This window comes from Onychomys torridus, chromosome X, assembly GCF_903995425.1.
Source record: "Onychomys torridus chromosome X, mOncTor1.1, whole genome shotgun sequence".
Lineage (NCBI taxonomy): Eukaryota > Metazoa > Chordata > Mammalia > Rodentia > Cricetidae > Onychomys > Onychomys torridus.
Window position 1 is genome coordinate 76,656,751 of NC_050466.1, and position 14,317 is coordinate 76,671,067.

General features: G+C 43.3%; 1 protein-coding gene across 13 annotated transcripts in view; it reads right to left on the bottom strand.

Moving 5' to 3' along the window:
• Gk (glycerol kinase) overlaps nt 1–13,349 on the bottom strand; it is a 79,517-nt gene extending 66,168 nt beyond the window's left edge. For 5 of the 13 annotated variants that reach the window (XM_036174845.1, XM_036174842.1, XM_036174844.1 and 2 more), the window contains exon 1: nt 12,971–13,349. In XM_036174845.1, the coding sequence (XP_036030738.1) occupies nt 12,971–13,048 (78 nt within the window). In that variant the 5' untranslated portion in view covers nt 13,049–13,349. The remainder of the gene's footprint in view (nt 1–12,970) is intronic. The other 8 variants (XM_036174833.1, XM_036174832.1, XM_036174835.1 and 5 more) reach the window with 5 other exon arrangements.
• Between the last annotated feature and the right edge of the window lie 968 nt (nt 13,350–14,317).

The window sequence follows — 14,317 nt, forward strand, 5'->3', positions numbered from 1 at the left end:
CAGAGTAAGATCCTGTCTCAAATCCAAGGAAGGATGGGAGGAAAATAATAAGGAAAACATAAAAATAGTCAATAGTCACATAAGGCTAAGAGGTCTACAGTACATTATTGTTTACATATATCAAGGTTCACGTGAACAGTCTTAAGGAATTCTATGGTGGAAGGTAACTAACTGCACATAATAACACATTACCAGTAGCTCTACTTAGTTGTTAGTTTTTTTTTCCCAAGTTGACTTCAGAAGCCATTGTCAAGCCTGCCATCTGTAATACTGGCACTTGAAAGGATAAGGCAAGATCATGAGTTTGAGGCCAGCCTGAGCTCCAGGAGACCCTGTCTCAGAAAAACAAACAAAACCAAAGCACAATGAGGTTATGGGAGTAAGAAGACATGCTAGAGATCCTGTGGCCCAGCATTTTCAAACAGTGCTATTACTTCTCTAGGACTTTTCAGGAGCTGGGAAGGAAAAATAAAATGCTCCAGTTGAGCCTGCAGATCATATTTGGACTCCAGATCCCATCTTCAAATTCTTCAAAACATAAAGTTAACAGTTTTAAGATAAAAACCAAAAGACATTACCAACTGGAACCTGTGGCTCCAATACATTATACTCATATTTAACAGGTGAGGAGCCAGGCTAGATAATATTGAGAAATGGCTAAGGATCAGATTTCTCAATACCAATTCAGTGTGTGCTGGCTAGTTTTATGTCAACTTGACACAAGTCAGAGTAATCAGGGGGTATAGAACCTCAATTGAGAAAATGCCTCCATAAGATCGGCTATAGGCAAGCCTGTAGGGCATATTTTTTTTTAATTAGTGATTGATGGGGAAGGGTCCACCCATTGTGGTTGGGGCCATCCCTAGGCTGGCAGTTCTGGGTTCTATAAGAAAGCAGGCTGAGCAAGCCATGAGGAGTAAGCAGCACTCCTCCATAGCCACTGCATAAGCTCCTGCTTCCAGGTTCCTGCCCCGCTTGAGTTCCTGTCCTGACTTCCTTTGATTATGAGATGTGATGTGGAAGCATAAACCAAATACACCCTTTCCTCTCTAAGTTGCTTTAATCAGGTATTTAATCACAGCAATAGTAACCTTAAGACACAGTCCTTTCCTACTTTGACATCATACTAACAATTCTTATTGTTCACCGACTATTCCATGGCAGTGATACAGAGAAATCTCACTAGACCTGCTAGGGCTATGAAGAGTAAAAGACACATCTCATCCAGACATGTGGGAGTCAAGTAGGGGCTCCCAGAAGTGTTAACCTCTAAACTGGTTGAAAAGAAATTTGGCCACGTGATGCAGGAAGTGCATGTGAGTGGGGTGTACAGGTGGGCGAGAGTACATAATGCTCTCTACTGCTATAGTAGAAGCAGACGGAGACAAGGCTTGGCCCAGGAAAGCCACTCTATTGTACCTAGAGTAAGAATAAGTATGACACATGGAGGGTCCCTTCAGGGAAGCAGCAGCAGTTGGGACTGAGAGACTTGAAATCTAAGTACAGGGGCTGCAGCAGATAAAGGGGAAGCATTCTGAAAGGACATAACCTGTGGCAGACTAGCACGTGTAGACAGCATTTAAGGACAAAGCAGGTGAGTGCAATAGTTGCAGGACAGGAAAAAAAAATGGAGCCAGACTGCAGGTTTCAGTTTAGACAATGCTCGCTTGAGGTGTTGCTCTGGCTCAGAGTAAGGATGCCCAGCAGTCAGTCGTTCCTATTTCAGCTCATCAGTTTAAAGAAATATCTGTTCTCAGAACTTCCTGTGGGCCAGAGAAGCGGACAAGAACTTCATGTTTGGCATAATTCAGAAGCAAAAAAGGATAGGACCTGGAGGCACACAAAGCTAAGGAGGTTAAGCCTCCACCCTGCCCACATCAGCTGTCTGACTTTCATTTTTTCTAAGCCTCATGAATTTTCCATCTGCAAATAGCTGGTTATGTTGGTGCATGACTATAATCCCAACATACTGAGTATGAGAATTTTAGGCCAACCTAAGGCTCGATATACAATGAGAAAAAAAAGTCTGAATAAAAATAACCTGGAGTCAGGCATAGAGGATCATATCTGTAACCCCAGCTCTTGGGAGGCTAAAGCATGATTCTTGTGAATTTGAGTCCAGCCTGGATTATATACTGAGTTCTAGGCCAGCCTGGGACAATGAGACTCTGTCTCAATAAACAAACAAACAAAATACATAAATACCAAAAGTGAAATGAAATAAAATAGTCAGATGTGGTTGCTTATATCTACAATCTCAGAATTTGGGAAGGAGAGGCAGGAGAATCAGGAGTTCAAGGTCATTCTTGGCTACATATTATGTTTAAGGCCATCCTGGGTTAAATAAGACCCTGGCCCAAAATAACAACAAACAAATAAATAATTTACCTCTAGACATCACATCTCAATTCCAGATTTTGTTCTGGGGAGGCTATAGACATAACTCAGTGGTAAATCATTTATTTGCCTGGGTCCTGACTTATATTTTCAGTATTGAAATAATACGAATATGGGGCTGGAGAGATGGCTTAGTGGTTAAGAGCACAGACTGCTCTTTTGGAAGACCAAAATTTGATTTCCAGCACCCACATGGTAGCTCATAATCCTCTCCAACTCCAATTCCAGGGAATCTGATGCCATCTTTTAGCCTCCTTGGGGACCAAGTATGCATTCATACATGCAGGCCATACACCTATACATAAAATTTTTTAAAGTAAAAGAAAAAGAGAGCAAGGAAAAAAGTAAAGTTAATATATAGTCTGAGGATATAGCTTGGGTGGTAGAATGTTTGCTAAGAATGCATAAAGCCCCATATTCAATGGCCCACATGGAATAAACCAGGAATGTAGTAGATACCTGTAAACGCTAGATTCGGGCTAGGAGAATCAGAACTTCGGGGTTATCTGCAGCTACAGAGTAAGTCTAAGGCTAGGGAATGTAGAAAAGCATTTGGCAGAGTGCAGCTACAGTGTGTATCCAGTTGCCCTTCCCAACATGATATCCGTTACCCTCCTTCTACCTTTTTACTCTGCTTGTGGCATTACCTGCTAGAAGCAGTTAGATGGAATGAGATCTGAGCTGAGCAATGTGGCACACACCTGCAGTCCTAACACTTGGGAGGTAGTGGCAGGAAGATCTTGAGTTCAACGCCAGTCTTGGCTATGTAGCCCATTCAAAGGTTTGGGCTACGTGAGACTATGTCACAAAAACTTGTTTAAAAGTCACCAGATCTCTACTCCACCTCTACAACTAAATGACTACTCAATTTCAGAGATAATGTGAACTGCAGAATTCAAATGGTTATTTTAAACTTTTCACACTAGTCTGCTGAAACACACTGGTGTACACATCCCCTGACTTGTGAAGTCATAGAAAGATTCCATGCTCTCTTTCCTAAGTGCCCTGCAGGTTTGCTTCTGTTGCCTATGCCTAATTTAGCCACATCATAAACATGCATCATAACCATCATAAACATGCATATTCATCTTCCTGCCCACACAACCCTTCCACCAGCCTACTATTTTATGGTACACTAAAATTTACTATGTGATAAGACAGTATTCAGGAATGTAGGCTGGGTGTGGTAGCACATATCTACAATCCCACTATTTGGGTTTGGAGGCAGGGGGATTAGCAGTTCAAGATAATCCTCAACTATACGGCCAGTTTGAGGTCTCCCTGCACATAAAACCCTTTGTCAAAATAAAAATCAAAATAGAGGGGTTGGGGATTTAGCTCAGTGGTAGAGCGCCTGCCTGCCTCGCAGGTGCAAGGCCCTGGGTTCGGTCCTCAGCTCCACAAAAAAAAAAAAAAAAAGGAAAAAATCAAAATAGAGCCAGGTGGTGGCGGCACACACCTTTAATCCTATCACTTGGGAGGCAGAGGCAGGCGGATCTCTGTGAGTTGCCTTGATATCACAAGAAGATTACAGCCATGCACCATTACACCATTTCCTAAAACTGAAACTTTAGGAGCCAGTGAGAAAGAAGGGTCATCAGGTACAGGCAGGCATTTGCTGCTAAGCCAGAGGACCTGAGTTCAATTCCTGGGATTCACATAGGGGAAGGAAAGAACCAACTCTAGCAAGTTGTCCTCTGACCTTCACATACACAGAGACACACCCCCACCAAATACAATGTAATTTTAAAACACTTTGAATGAAATTGGAGCCTAGATGCTTCAGTGGCTAAAAGCACTTAGTGTCCAACCATGAGAGTTGAGATCCCAGTATTCCCAAGTGATCTGACACCTTCTTCTGGCCTCTATAGGCATCAGCACACACATGAACACACACCCACACAGACACATATGTACAGACATATGCATCCAAAAGTAAAAGTCTTAAAAAGAAAAACAGGAGCTGGAGAAATGGCTCAGTGGTTAAGAGCACTTGTTCTTCTAGACGAACAGAGTTTGAGTCCCAGCACTCACAATGCAACAACTTTCTGTAACTCCAGCCCCAGGGCACCCAATGCCCTCTTCTGGCCTCTGTGGGCATCAGGCATCTATGTGGCACACAGACTTACAACACAGGCAAAACACTCATACATGTAAAATAAAATAAAAATAAAGTCTTTAAGTGAAATTATGCTGGAACCATGGCTCAAGTGTAACTATCCTGGCTGCCAGGCCTACCTGAGTTTAGTCTGCAAGACCCATGGTGAAATGAGAGAATGAACTCCTGCTGGTACACACCCCCTGTGTGTGTGTGTGTGTGTGTGTGTGTGTGTGTGTGTGTGTGTGTGTGTGATAAAATCGAAATAAAATTGTAGGCTAGATGTGGTGGTACACATCTGCAACCCCAGCACTTGGGAAGTGGAGACAGGTATATCAGGAGTCATCCTTGGCTACATAGCACATTTGAGGCCAGCCTGGGATACCTAAGGTCATCTGAAACAGCAGCAACAACAAATTCATAAAGCAAAGCACGAAGTTCAGTAGCATAGCTCCTATGTAACATTTACAAAGCCCTGTGTTGGGCCCCCAGTATCACAAAAAAAAATTATTTCAGCACATATGCAGACATCTAAAATAGCTAGTGGTCAAATTTTAAATTTCCCAAGCTTCTCATTCAGTCAACACATTTCAGTCCCTGGATGCTCATTGGATTCACACACTTGCTCATGTATAGTAAATAACTATTGCAAGCCATTAGGGAAGAAACGAAGATATGGCCAAGTCCTTCAAGTTCAAAATCGAAAAGCTCTTAAAAGCTGGGCATGGTGCTTCATTCCAGTAAGCTCAGTACATAAGAAGGTGAAGCTGGAAGAGAGCCTTATGTTTGAGGCCAGCCTAGGCTATATATATAGTGAATTCCAGGCCAGTTTGGGCTCCAGTGGTAAGACCTGTCTCCAAAAAACAAAAACAGATGTGTTGAATGAGAAGGAAAAAGAAAAAAGAAAAAGGAAGGAAGGGAGGGAGGGAGGGAGGAAGGGAGAGAGAGAGAGAGAGAGAGAGAGAGAGAGAGAGAGAGAGAGAAGAAAAATCTATCCATAAGCTTTCTGACACCTCTAAGTATAAAGAGACAACTAGAGCCAAGGCAAAGTTTCTTGCCAAACAAAGCAAGCGCAGAACCACAACTCTTTTCATTCTTCATGTACACTGGCTGTTGAAGGAAAATGATTACACAACCATTATCCATGGTGACACACCTGAGCCCCACCCAGGACCCGCTGAACCTGAGTCACACAAAATGATCATAACCTGAGTACTTATTCAAAGCAGTATTTATTCATACCTTGTGAAACCAATTTGGAAGAATATGTTTTTCTTGGTGGACAGTCATTCATGTATGGCTGTAATCCGATAATCAGAAGTGACACTTGACTGGCTAGGGCCTTCCTGAATCTCTCCCCTTTCACCATTCTCCAGGCACTAGTTAGTATAATCTGCCTTACAGTACAAGAACTTGGACTTGAATTCTTGTTCTACCAGTTATTATGTGACCTTGGGCCCAATCCTCAAATCCTCAGCAGTCTCATCACCCAGGGATAGGTGCTTCCCTGAATACTATCGAGATCTCACCAAATGGCAGGAGGCTAGGAAAGTTTTCAACTCTGTCCGCGACATATTGCAAGTCACAACATTCTCCAACCCTTTTTGTAAACATTTGACTTAATGGAGTAGAGAAGGAAGTTGACTGCTTAAGCTGAAAACTTTTTTCATGAAGAAATTGCCCCTCCTTAAAACCTGTTACACTAATTCTCTTTCCAAGAAGTTGCTTCCTACTCTGCAACCTGTGTGCCAACACAGGTTCACTTTCCTATCAGACAAGGTGGGAATTTTCCTCTAGTACAAAGCATTTGCACTTAATCCCAACACTTAACTCTATGACAATCTGGTGAAGAAATAAACATGGAGCTGGGAGGAATGACTTGGTGGGTAAAGGTGTGTGCTATCAAACCTGATGACCCGAGTTGAACCCTCCAAGATCTACAAGGTGGAAACAAAGAAGTGATTCTCAAGCCAGGTGGTGGTGGTGTACTTTTAAACCCAGAGAACTATGGAGGCAGAGGCAGGAGAACCTCTGAATCTGAGGCCAGTCTGGTCTACAGAGAGAGTTCCAGGACAGCCATGGCTATATAGAAAAGCTCGTCTCAAAAATAAATAAAAAAATAAACAAAAAAGTGACTCTCACGAGTTGTCCTCACAAATACCATACTAGGTGTATGTACATGTGCATACATACAAACACACAGTGAATAAATGGTTAAAACATAAGAAAAATTTGGCCTGGCGGTGGTAGAGCATGCCTTTAATCCCAGACTCGGGAGGCTGAGGCAGGCAGATCTCTGTGAGTTCAAGAAAGGCGCAAAGCTACACAGAGAAACCCTGTCTCGAAAAACCAAACAGGAAAGAAAAAAGAAAAAGAAAATTTTTAGATCTGAAATGAAAGGTCTATGGGCTAGAGAGATGGCTCAGTGGTTCAGAGCACGTGCTGCTCTTCTAGAGGATGCAGGTTCAAGTCCTGGCACCCATATAGTGGATTACAACCATCTGTAACTCTGGTTGCAGGGGATCCGATAACCTCTTGTGGCTTCCTTGGACACTGCATGTAGACATGTGGTACATGCATACAAGCAAAACACCCATATATGTAAAAAAAATAGATATAAAATGGAAGGTCTACTACTAAAATCAAAAGAAATTAATCCAATCTGAATGGGTATTTTTGTTGTTGTTGTATTCTGTTGTTTGCTTGGTGTGGTGTCTCATCTGTAATCCAGCCATTCAGACCCAAAAGCAGGGGGATTGCTGCAAGTTTGAATTCACTTTGGGCTACAAAGTGAGACATGATCTTTGTCTCCAAACAGAGAGCAACAGAGACAGAGAGACAGGGTCAGAGACAGAAAATTTATATATATTTTTGGCAAGTTAAGGCAAAAAAAAAGAATTACAAGTCAGTTGACCTATTAAAGAAGAATAAAAATCTAAATAGCCAGACATGCTATTGTTTACCTATGATAGCAATTATTAGGGAAGTGAAGAGAGAAGGAACAGGAATTCAAGGTCATTCCTATCACACAGTGAATTTAGGACCAATCTGGCTTTTGTGAAACTATTTCATTAAAAAAAAAAATCAAAGAACAAAAACTATTTCTATTTAATAGATTGATTGCTCTCTCTGTACCAACAAAACACAAGTTTATTTGCTACACTGATGACTGAAAACTTTTAAGGAATACAGGAATGAACAGGGCTTTTAAGGAGGCCTCTTCCTTCAATATAACAGGTACATAATACAAACGAAGGTCAAAGGGATAAGAGCTATTGATGGTAGTATAGAAAGACCTATACAGGGTTGGGATGGGGGACTCCATAGTTTAGCACTGCACTTGATCCTCGGCACCACAAAAATGAATAAATCAGTAAGTGTTCGTGGGAGAGAGAAGCTATGATTAAGGGTTTGCGGGAAACTAGAGATGGATGGCTACTGTACTACTATTTACAGGTCGAACAGAACCATAAGAAACAGATATGGGGCATAGATTGGATGAAAGAGCAGAAATAAAGCTTTTACTAATAGAAAAGGGAAGAAAACTAAAGAGGTTATTGGCCTCCATACCTTAAATATGCAAATTAAATGAAGACTGATTAGTTTGTGTAAATGTCTTTAACTTTGTGAGCTTCCTATCTATATCAGTTCCTCCGCACTTGTACCCTTACCTGAGAAGGTAGGCCATTATATTAGCTTTGAGTCATCATTACAACATGGAAGAGTAATATAGGGCCAAGTCCTGGGAATCACCTTATGAGTGAAGCACTTATTCAGCAATTCAACTATCTGCATTCTCCAGGAAATGTTTACAGCCAAAGGAAACACTATCTTCCTAAACCATTCCCACGTTTTCCAAATTACCTACTTGGCCTCTGAAGCATTACTTCACAGTTGTTTCTTAAGGAACAGACAATGTTATTAATCAACATTTATTTTTTGTCATTTATCATTTATTTATTTTTGTTTCCTAAGACATGGTCTCACTATGTAGCTCAAGTTGACTTAGAACTGAGTAGCGCAGGGAACTGTGGGGAATCCTACTACCTTAACTTTCTAAGCACTGGGATTACAAGTATGCACCACCAGGACTGGAGAGATGGCTTGGGGCCACATGCAGCTCAAGTGCCTGGAATTCCAGCTCTAGGGGTCTCATTGGCCTCCAAAGGGACACACATACATGTGAAACACACACACACACACACACACACACACACACACACACACACACACACACACACACAAATAAATCTAAAACAAAATAAAAATAAAAAGTATAAGCTACCACATTTGACTTTTAATTAACTTTTTGTTTTGTTTTGTTTTGTTTTCTAATTCTCCAGAACAAACTTTTTTTCTTTTCTTTTTTCGAGACAGGGTTTATCTGTGTAGCTTTGCACCTTTCCTGGAACTCGATTTGGAGACCAGACTGGCCTTGAACTCACAGAGATCTGCCTGCCTCTGCCTCCCGAGTGCTGGGATTAAGGGTATGTGCCACCACCACCACCCAGCAACTTTTAATTAACTTGTATAAATCTTTTTCCCAGTAGGGAGGAATCTTCTGAAATTGAACACTATTATTGTGCTCATAGAGGGCCCAATAACTTCAACCAAACATTGTTTACAGTACCAGGTATCTCCTTAGGGCCTTATACATAGTCTAGGTAAGTGCTCTACCAATGAACAACATTCCCAGTTAGAAACACAATTTTTGTTTGTTTTTATGGTTTTTTTTCCCTCAAGACAGGGTTTCTCTGTGTAGCCCTGGCTGTCCTGGAACTCACTCTGTAGCCCAGGCTGGCCTTGAACTCAGAGATCCATCTGCCGCTGCCTCCCCTGTGCCTTACTACACGAGCAGGGTTTTTGTTGTTTTAGGTAAGTCTCTTACAGTCCAGGCTGACCTAGCGGAAGGTGATGTGAACTTCTCATCCTTCTGCATCTGTCTACCAGGGGTGTTGATTACAGGCATATACCACCATGCCCAGCTTCTGAAACTTAATGTTGTTCATGTTACAAACTATCAAATAATTATAGCATTAAGAACTTGATAAATTCCTTCTTTATCAATGTAAAAAGATGCCTCTAGGCAACAAAACATGAAGGACCAGAAACCACCTGCAGTGCATAAAAAAAAAAAAAAAAAAAGACTGTTTGGACTACATAGGTAGCAACATGAAGACCCCAAATGAAGGCAAGCTCATTCAGGCTGGCTCCTAAGAAGGAAACCTCTAAAGCTGTAAAATACTTTACTCACATTCACATAGGACAAAGGCTACACAAACTTGCAAACAATTATCATGCTTAGTTTGGTTTCCCCTAATACTCTAGTTTGTAATTATTACCGCTTAAGAACTGGAAAGATGCCGGGCGGTGGTGGCGCACGCCTTTAATCCCAGCACTCAGGAGGCAGAGCCAGGCAGATCTTTGTGAGTTCAAGGCCAGCGTGGGCTACCAAGTGAGTTCCAGGAAAGGCGCAAAGCTACACAGAGAAATCCTGTCTCGAAAAACAAAAACAAACTGGAAAGACAAGAAAAAAAAGCAAGAATGTCTCGCCACAGATTCTAAAGCACCAGCTTTGATGAAAATAAATGGAAGATCTGGCATCAGTGAGCTTGTATTCCTGGTTAGCACATAGAGCTGTCCAGAGCTTTCTCCTTGGCCTAATACACTATTGCTAGTGTGCTTGCCCCCCCCCCTTAACCTGCCTGGCCTCTGCAGCCATTAGTGTGACAAATTTTTTAAAATTAGGTTTATTCGGAGTTGGGGATTTAGTTCAGTGGTAGAGCAAGGCCCTGGATTCGATCCTCAGCTCCCCATACAAAAAATAATAATAAAATAAAATAAAATAAAATTAGTTTTATTCCATCTATTTATTTGTGTGGTGTGTGTGCATGCCACAGCACACATCTGGAGGCTAAAGGACAACTTGTGAGAGTTGTTACTCTCATCCCACCACATAGGCCCCAGGGATGAAGATCAGATCATTAAGATTGGCAACAAGCACCTTTATCCACTGTACCATCTTTCCAAGACTTAGTGTGACAATTCCCAAATATGGCTTTAAAATTCAACCCACATGGCTGATTCTGGTGGCTTGCATAGTACTTATGAGGCTTTGGCAGAATGACTGCAAGTTTCAGACCACCCTGTGCTACATAGTGAGTTTATGAACAGCCTGAGCTACATGGCAAGATACTATCTCAAAATAATCAGCTCAGGGAGAGATGGCTTAGCAGCTGAGAGCACTAGCTGTTCTTCCAAAGGATCGTCACTTGATTGCCAACACTCCCATGGTGGCTCACAACTGTATATAACTCAAGTTCCAGGAGATCTGACACCCTCTTCTGGCCTCCTCAGGCATTATGCACACATATGGCTCATGGACATACATGTGGACAAAATGCCCACAAGCATAAAATAAATGCATTTAAAAAAAAATTGGCCAGGCGGTGGAGGTGCACGCCTTTAATCCCAGCACTCGAGAGGCAGAGGCAGGTGAATCTCTGTGAGTTCAAGGCCAGCCTGGTCTCCAAAGCGAGTTCCAGGAAAGGTGCAAAAAGCTACAGAGAAACCCTGTCTCAAAAAAAAGAAAAGAAAAGAAAAGAAACAGAAAAAAAAAAACAACCTAGTTATTTAGTCCCAAATCCCATTATGAAGACTTTCTTTTTAAATTTTTTTATTTACTTTAAATACCAACCACAGATCCTCCCTTTCCTACCTCCTCCCCCACCCCTCCTCTCCTCCTCCAACAGGGTGAGTTCTCCCATGGGGTGACAGCTAAGCCTGGTACATTCCGTTGAGGCAGAACCAACCCCCTCCCCAATTTATCAGGGGTGAGCAAGGTGTCTAACCATAGGTAAGGAATCCAGAAAACCAGTTCATGCACCAGGGATAGATCCTGATCACACTATGCAGACTTTCTTATTTGTGATTCAGGATTATATGAATGTTTATATGAATATAAAACAAAATGAAACCTACCTTATGCGATCATAAGATTTTAAAAATGCAGATGTGAAACAGTGGTTGGGTAGCTCAAATCAGGGTTAAATCAGTAAGTAAGATTTAGACTTAAAGTGGACTGAAAGTTTCTCAATTTAGAAAAAAGACTTCTAATGATCACAACACAACAGTTTTTTTAAGCCAAGTGCCAACTGAACAAAATCCACATACCATATGTGTAATACACATAATACATACACATACGTATAGTATAACTTCTATAATATAATGTATAATAATACTATATACATACATATTACAGGAAGAGCAGCTGAGGGTGTAGCTTAGTGATAAAGTGCCTGCCTACTATGCTACAGGCAAGGACATCAACCCTTAAGGGCACAAAGTAAATAAATAATTGAGGAAAAATTATGTTTGATAAAGAAATAAAGGAGGTAATAAATCACTAAATATTTACATTAACTTTCCAGGTTAGTCAAATGTCCACTGAAGCATGGGCTTTTACCAACGCTCTATTTACTTAAATTACTTTTAAATGATCTCACTGAACCGAGTGCTAGATCACTTCAAGAGCAAGTTTCCTAGCTGTGAGGGAACAGTGGCTCATGCCTGGAATCCCAGCACTAGCCAGACTGAGGCAGAAGGATTCTGAGTTCCAGGCTTTTCTGGGCTACAGAGGAAGACCCCATCTCAAAAACAAAACAGAAAAAAAGAAAGAAAAGAATGAAGCTAAACTTCCTAAGTGCAAAACTAATCAGCAGAGAGATATTTTAACAGCGCCTCTTTATGGTAAAACTCTAGTCATGCATACTAAACGAACAGAATTACCCTGTCACATTAGACAGTCAAGTGGAGTGGACAGTATTTGTTGGTAATGGGCAAAGTATCAGAATTGAAACTTTAAGCTCTAGAAATGAAAAAGATTACAGCAAAATATAACTGTAATGTGTCTGTTTCCTAATTTGTTCTGCCACCCCCTCAGTAGTCTATCCACTGTAGGAGAGGATGACAATGCATCATCCAGCTAACACTTTGTTCGTTCTACCGCTGCAAAGGACGCTATGTCGGGCTCCCACAGCCGTGACACAGCTCTCCCTCCATCCAAGGACGTCCTGCGCCTAGCAGGCCAAATGCTCCTGGGGAAGACCGTTGCCATGTCAGTGGGACCACCTGTCCCCTGCTGCACCTCGCTTGCTCTGTGTGGATGCTCTGAGAGTACTCGCTCTCTTTGGGGAAAGAATCTCCCCACTGGTATGTGACCTGGCTCCGCTATCAAGGCTGAGACTATTCAACTCTGCTGCGGGGGGGGGGGGGGTCTTGGAGGCCAAGATACCCCCAGGCCAGGACTGGGCAACCCCAGCATGGTCGGTCCCCTTTTTGGCCTCCCTTCCTCGCCCCAGCAGCCTAGGGCCCAGGAGAGCAAGAGGCTCGGACTGAGAAGGGAACACCCCGCCTTTCCTCCTCCAGCTAGCGTCCCGGTTCAGGGGTTAGGAGATGTCACCCCAAGCTCACCAAGAAACGTGTTGAGCTGGTACCCTGGTCCACTGCTCCCACCAATGGCCCCAAAACTGCTTTCTTCGCGGCTGCCATGGAAATCACTCAGCTTCAGGTCGGAGTGCTTAACACGACCGGTCTCCCGGGTGACCGTGGAGGGCGCGGAGGGCGGAGTAGGGAGAGCCGAGGGTGAAGCAGCGCGCTTCTGCTGAAGGCTCGCGCGGCTCCCAGGCAGCCCCTTTACCCGCGCCGGGCCGCGTCGCCCCGCCCCTGCGGCTCAGGCCCCGCCCCGGCCCGCATTCCCCGAGGCTTCGGGGGCGCGGCAAAGGGGGCGCTGTCTTCCCGGACGGCCAATGAGCAACCACAGAAAGAGGCCCCGCGGCGTGCCAGTCTGAGGACAGTCTGACGTCAAAGGGGCGGGGTCTGCTTTACGGCGGGGGCGGGGGCCCGCGCGGTGGGTCACATGGTTGGGGGCGGGAGACGCGTCTGCTTTAAGCCAGGCTAAGGCTGAGTGGAGGGCGGAGGCGGCCGTTGTCTATTGGCCGGGAGCAACCCCAGAACACTCCCCGCAGACCCGGCCCTGAGGCTTGTGCCGGCAGAAGGCACCCGAAGTGCAGAACCGCCTGTTCCCTCTCCGGTAGGCTGTGCAGAGCGCGACCTCAGTCGCCCGCTGGACGACCCGATCTTTTCTTTCCCGCGCTTCCCACGCCCCGTGCGCTCAGCCCCGGTTAATAATAATAAATAAACTCTTCTACCGTGATTGATCCGGGGTGCGACCAGCCGCAGGAGCCACGCGAATCCCTCACCTTTGTAGGCTAGGGACAAGGAACGCGGAGTTATTTCGGTTTATTACTTAAGGAAAACATTTCAAATTATTGTCTCCAGGTAGCTCAATTTGACCAACCAAGAAAAAAGCCCCCGGCATCTCCTGGCCCTGTAGCGCCCTTGCCTTTTTTTCCTTTGGCTCCTCTCTAATATGCCCTCCCCTACACGCCATTTCCGCTCTCTTTATTAACCTCTATGGACTATGTTGGGAGCGGAATGGGATTCTCACTTGACCTTGAATTTACCTTGCCCCGATCTTTTGGAGACCTGTGTTCTAGAGGCTTTTCAAACTTTGGTCTAGACCCACAGTGAGAAATAGTTTTCAAAACAACCTGGGGCTGGTGTTTGTGGGCTTCTCATTGCACTTGCATATTTTATGTTTAATAATTATATGCTATATAGTCATGTATATTTTTAAAGTATTTTCTAAAAGCACTATGCTATGCATTCTATGTATTTCATTCTATAGCATACCATTTTTTAACATCTTGATTGAAAAAAAAAGTCACTAAATTGAGCTAGACGAATTAGTGCAAACCT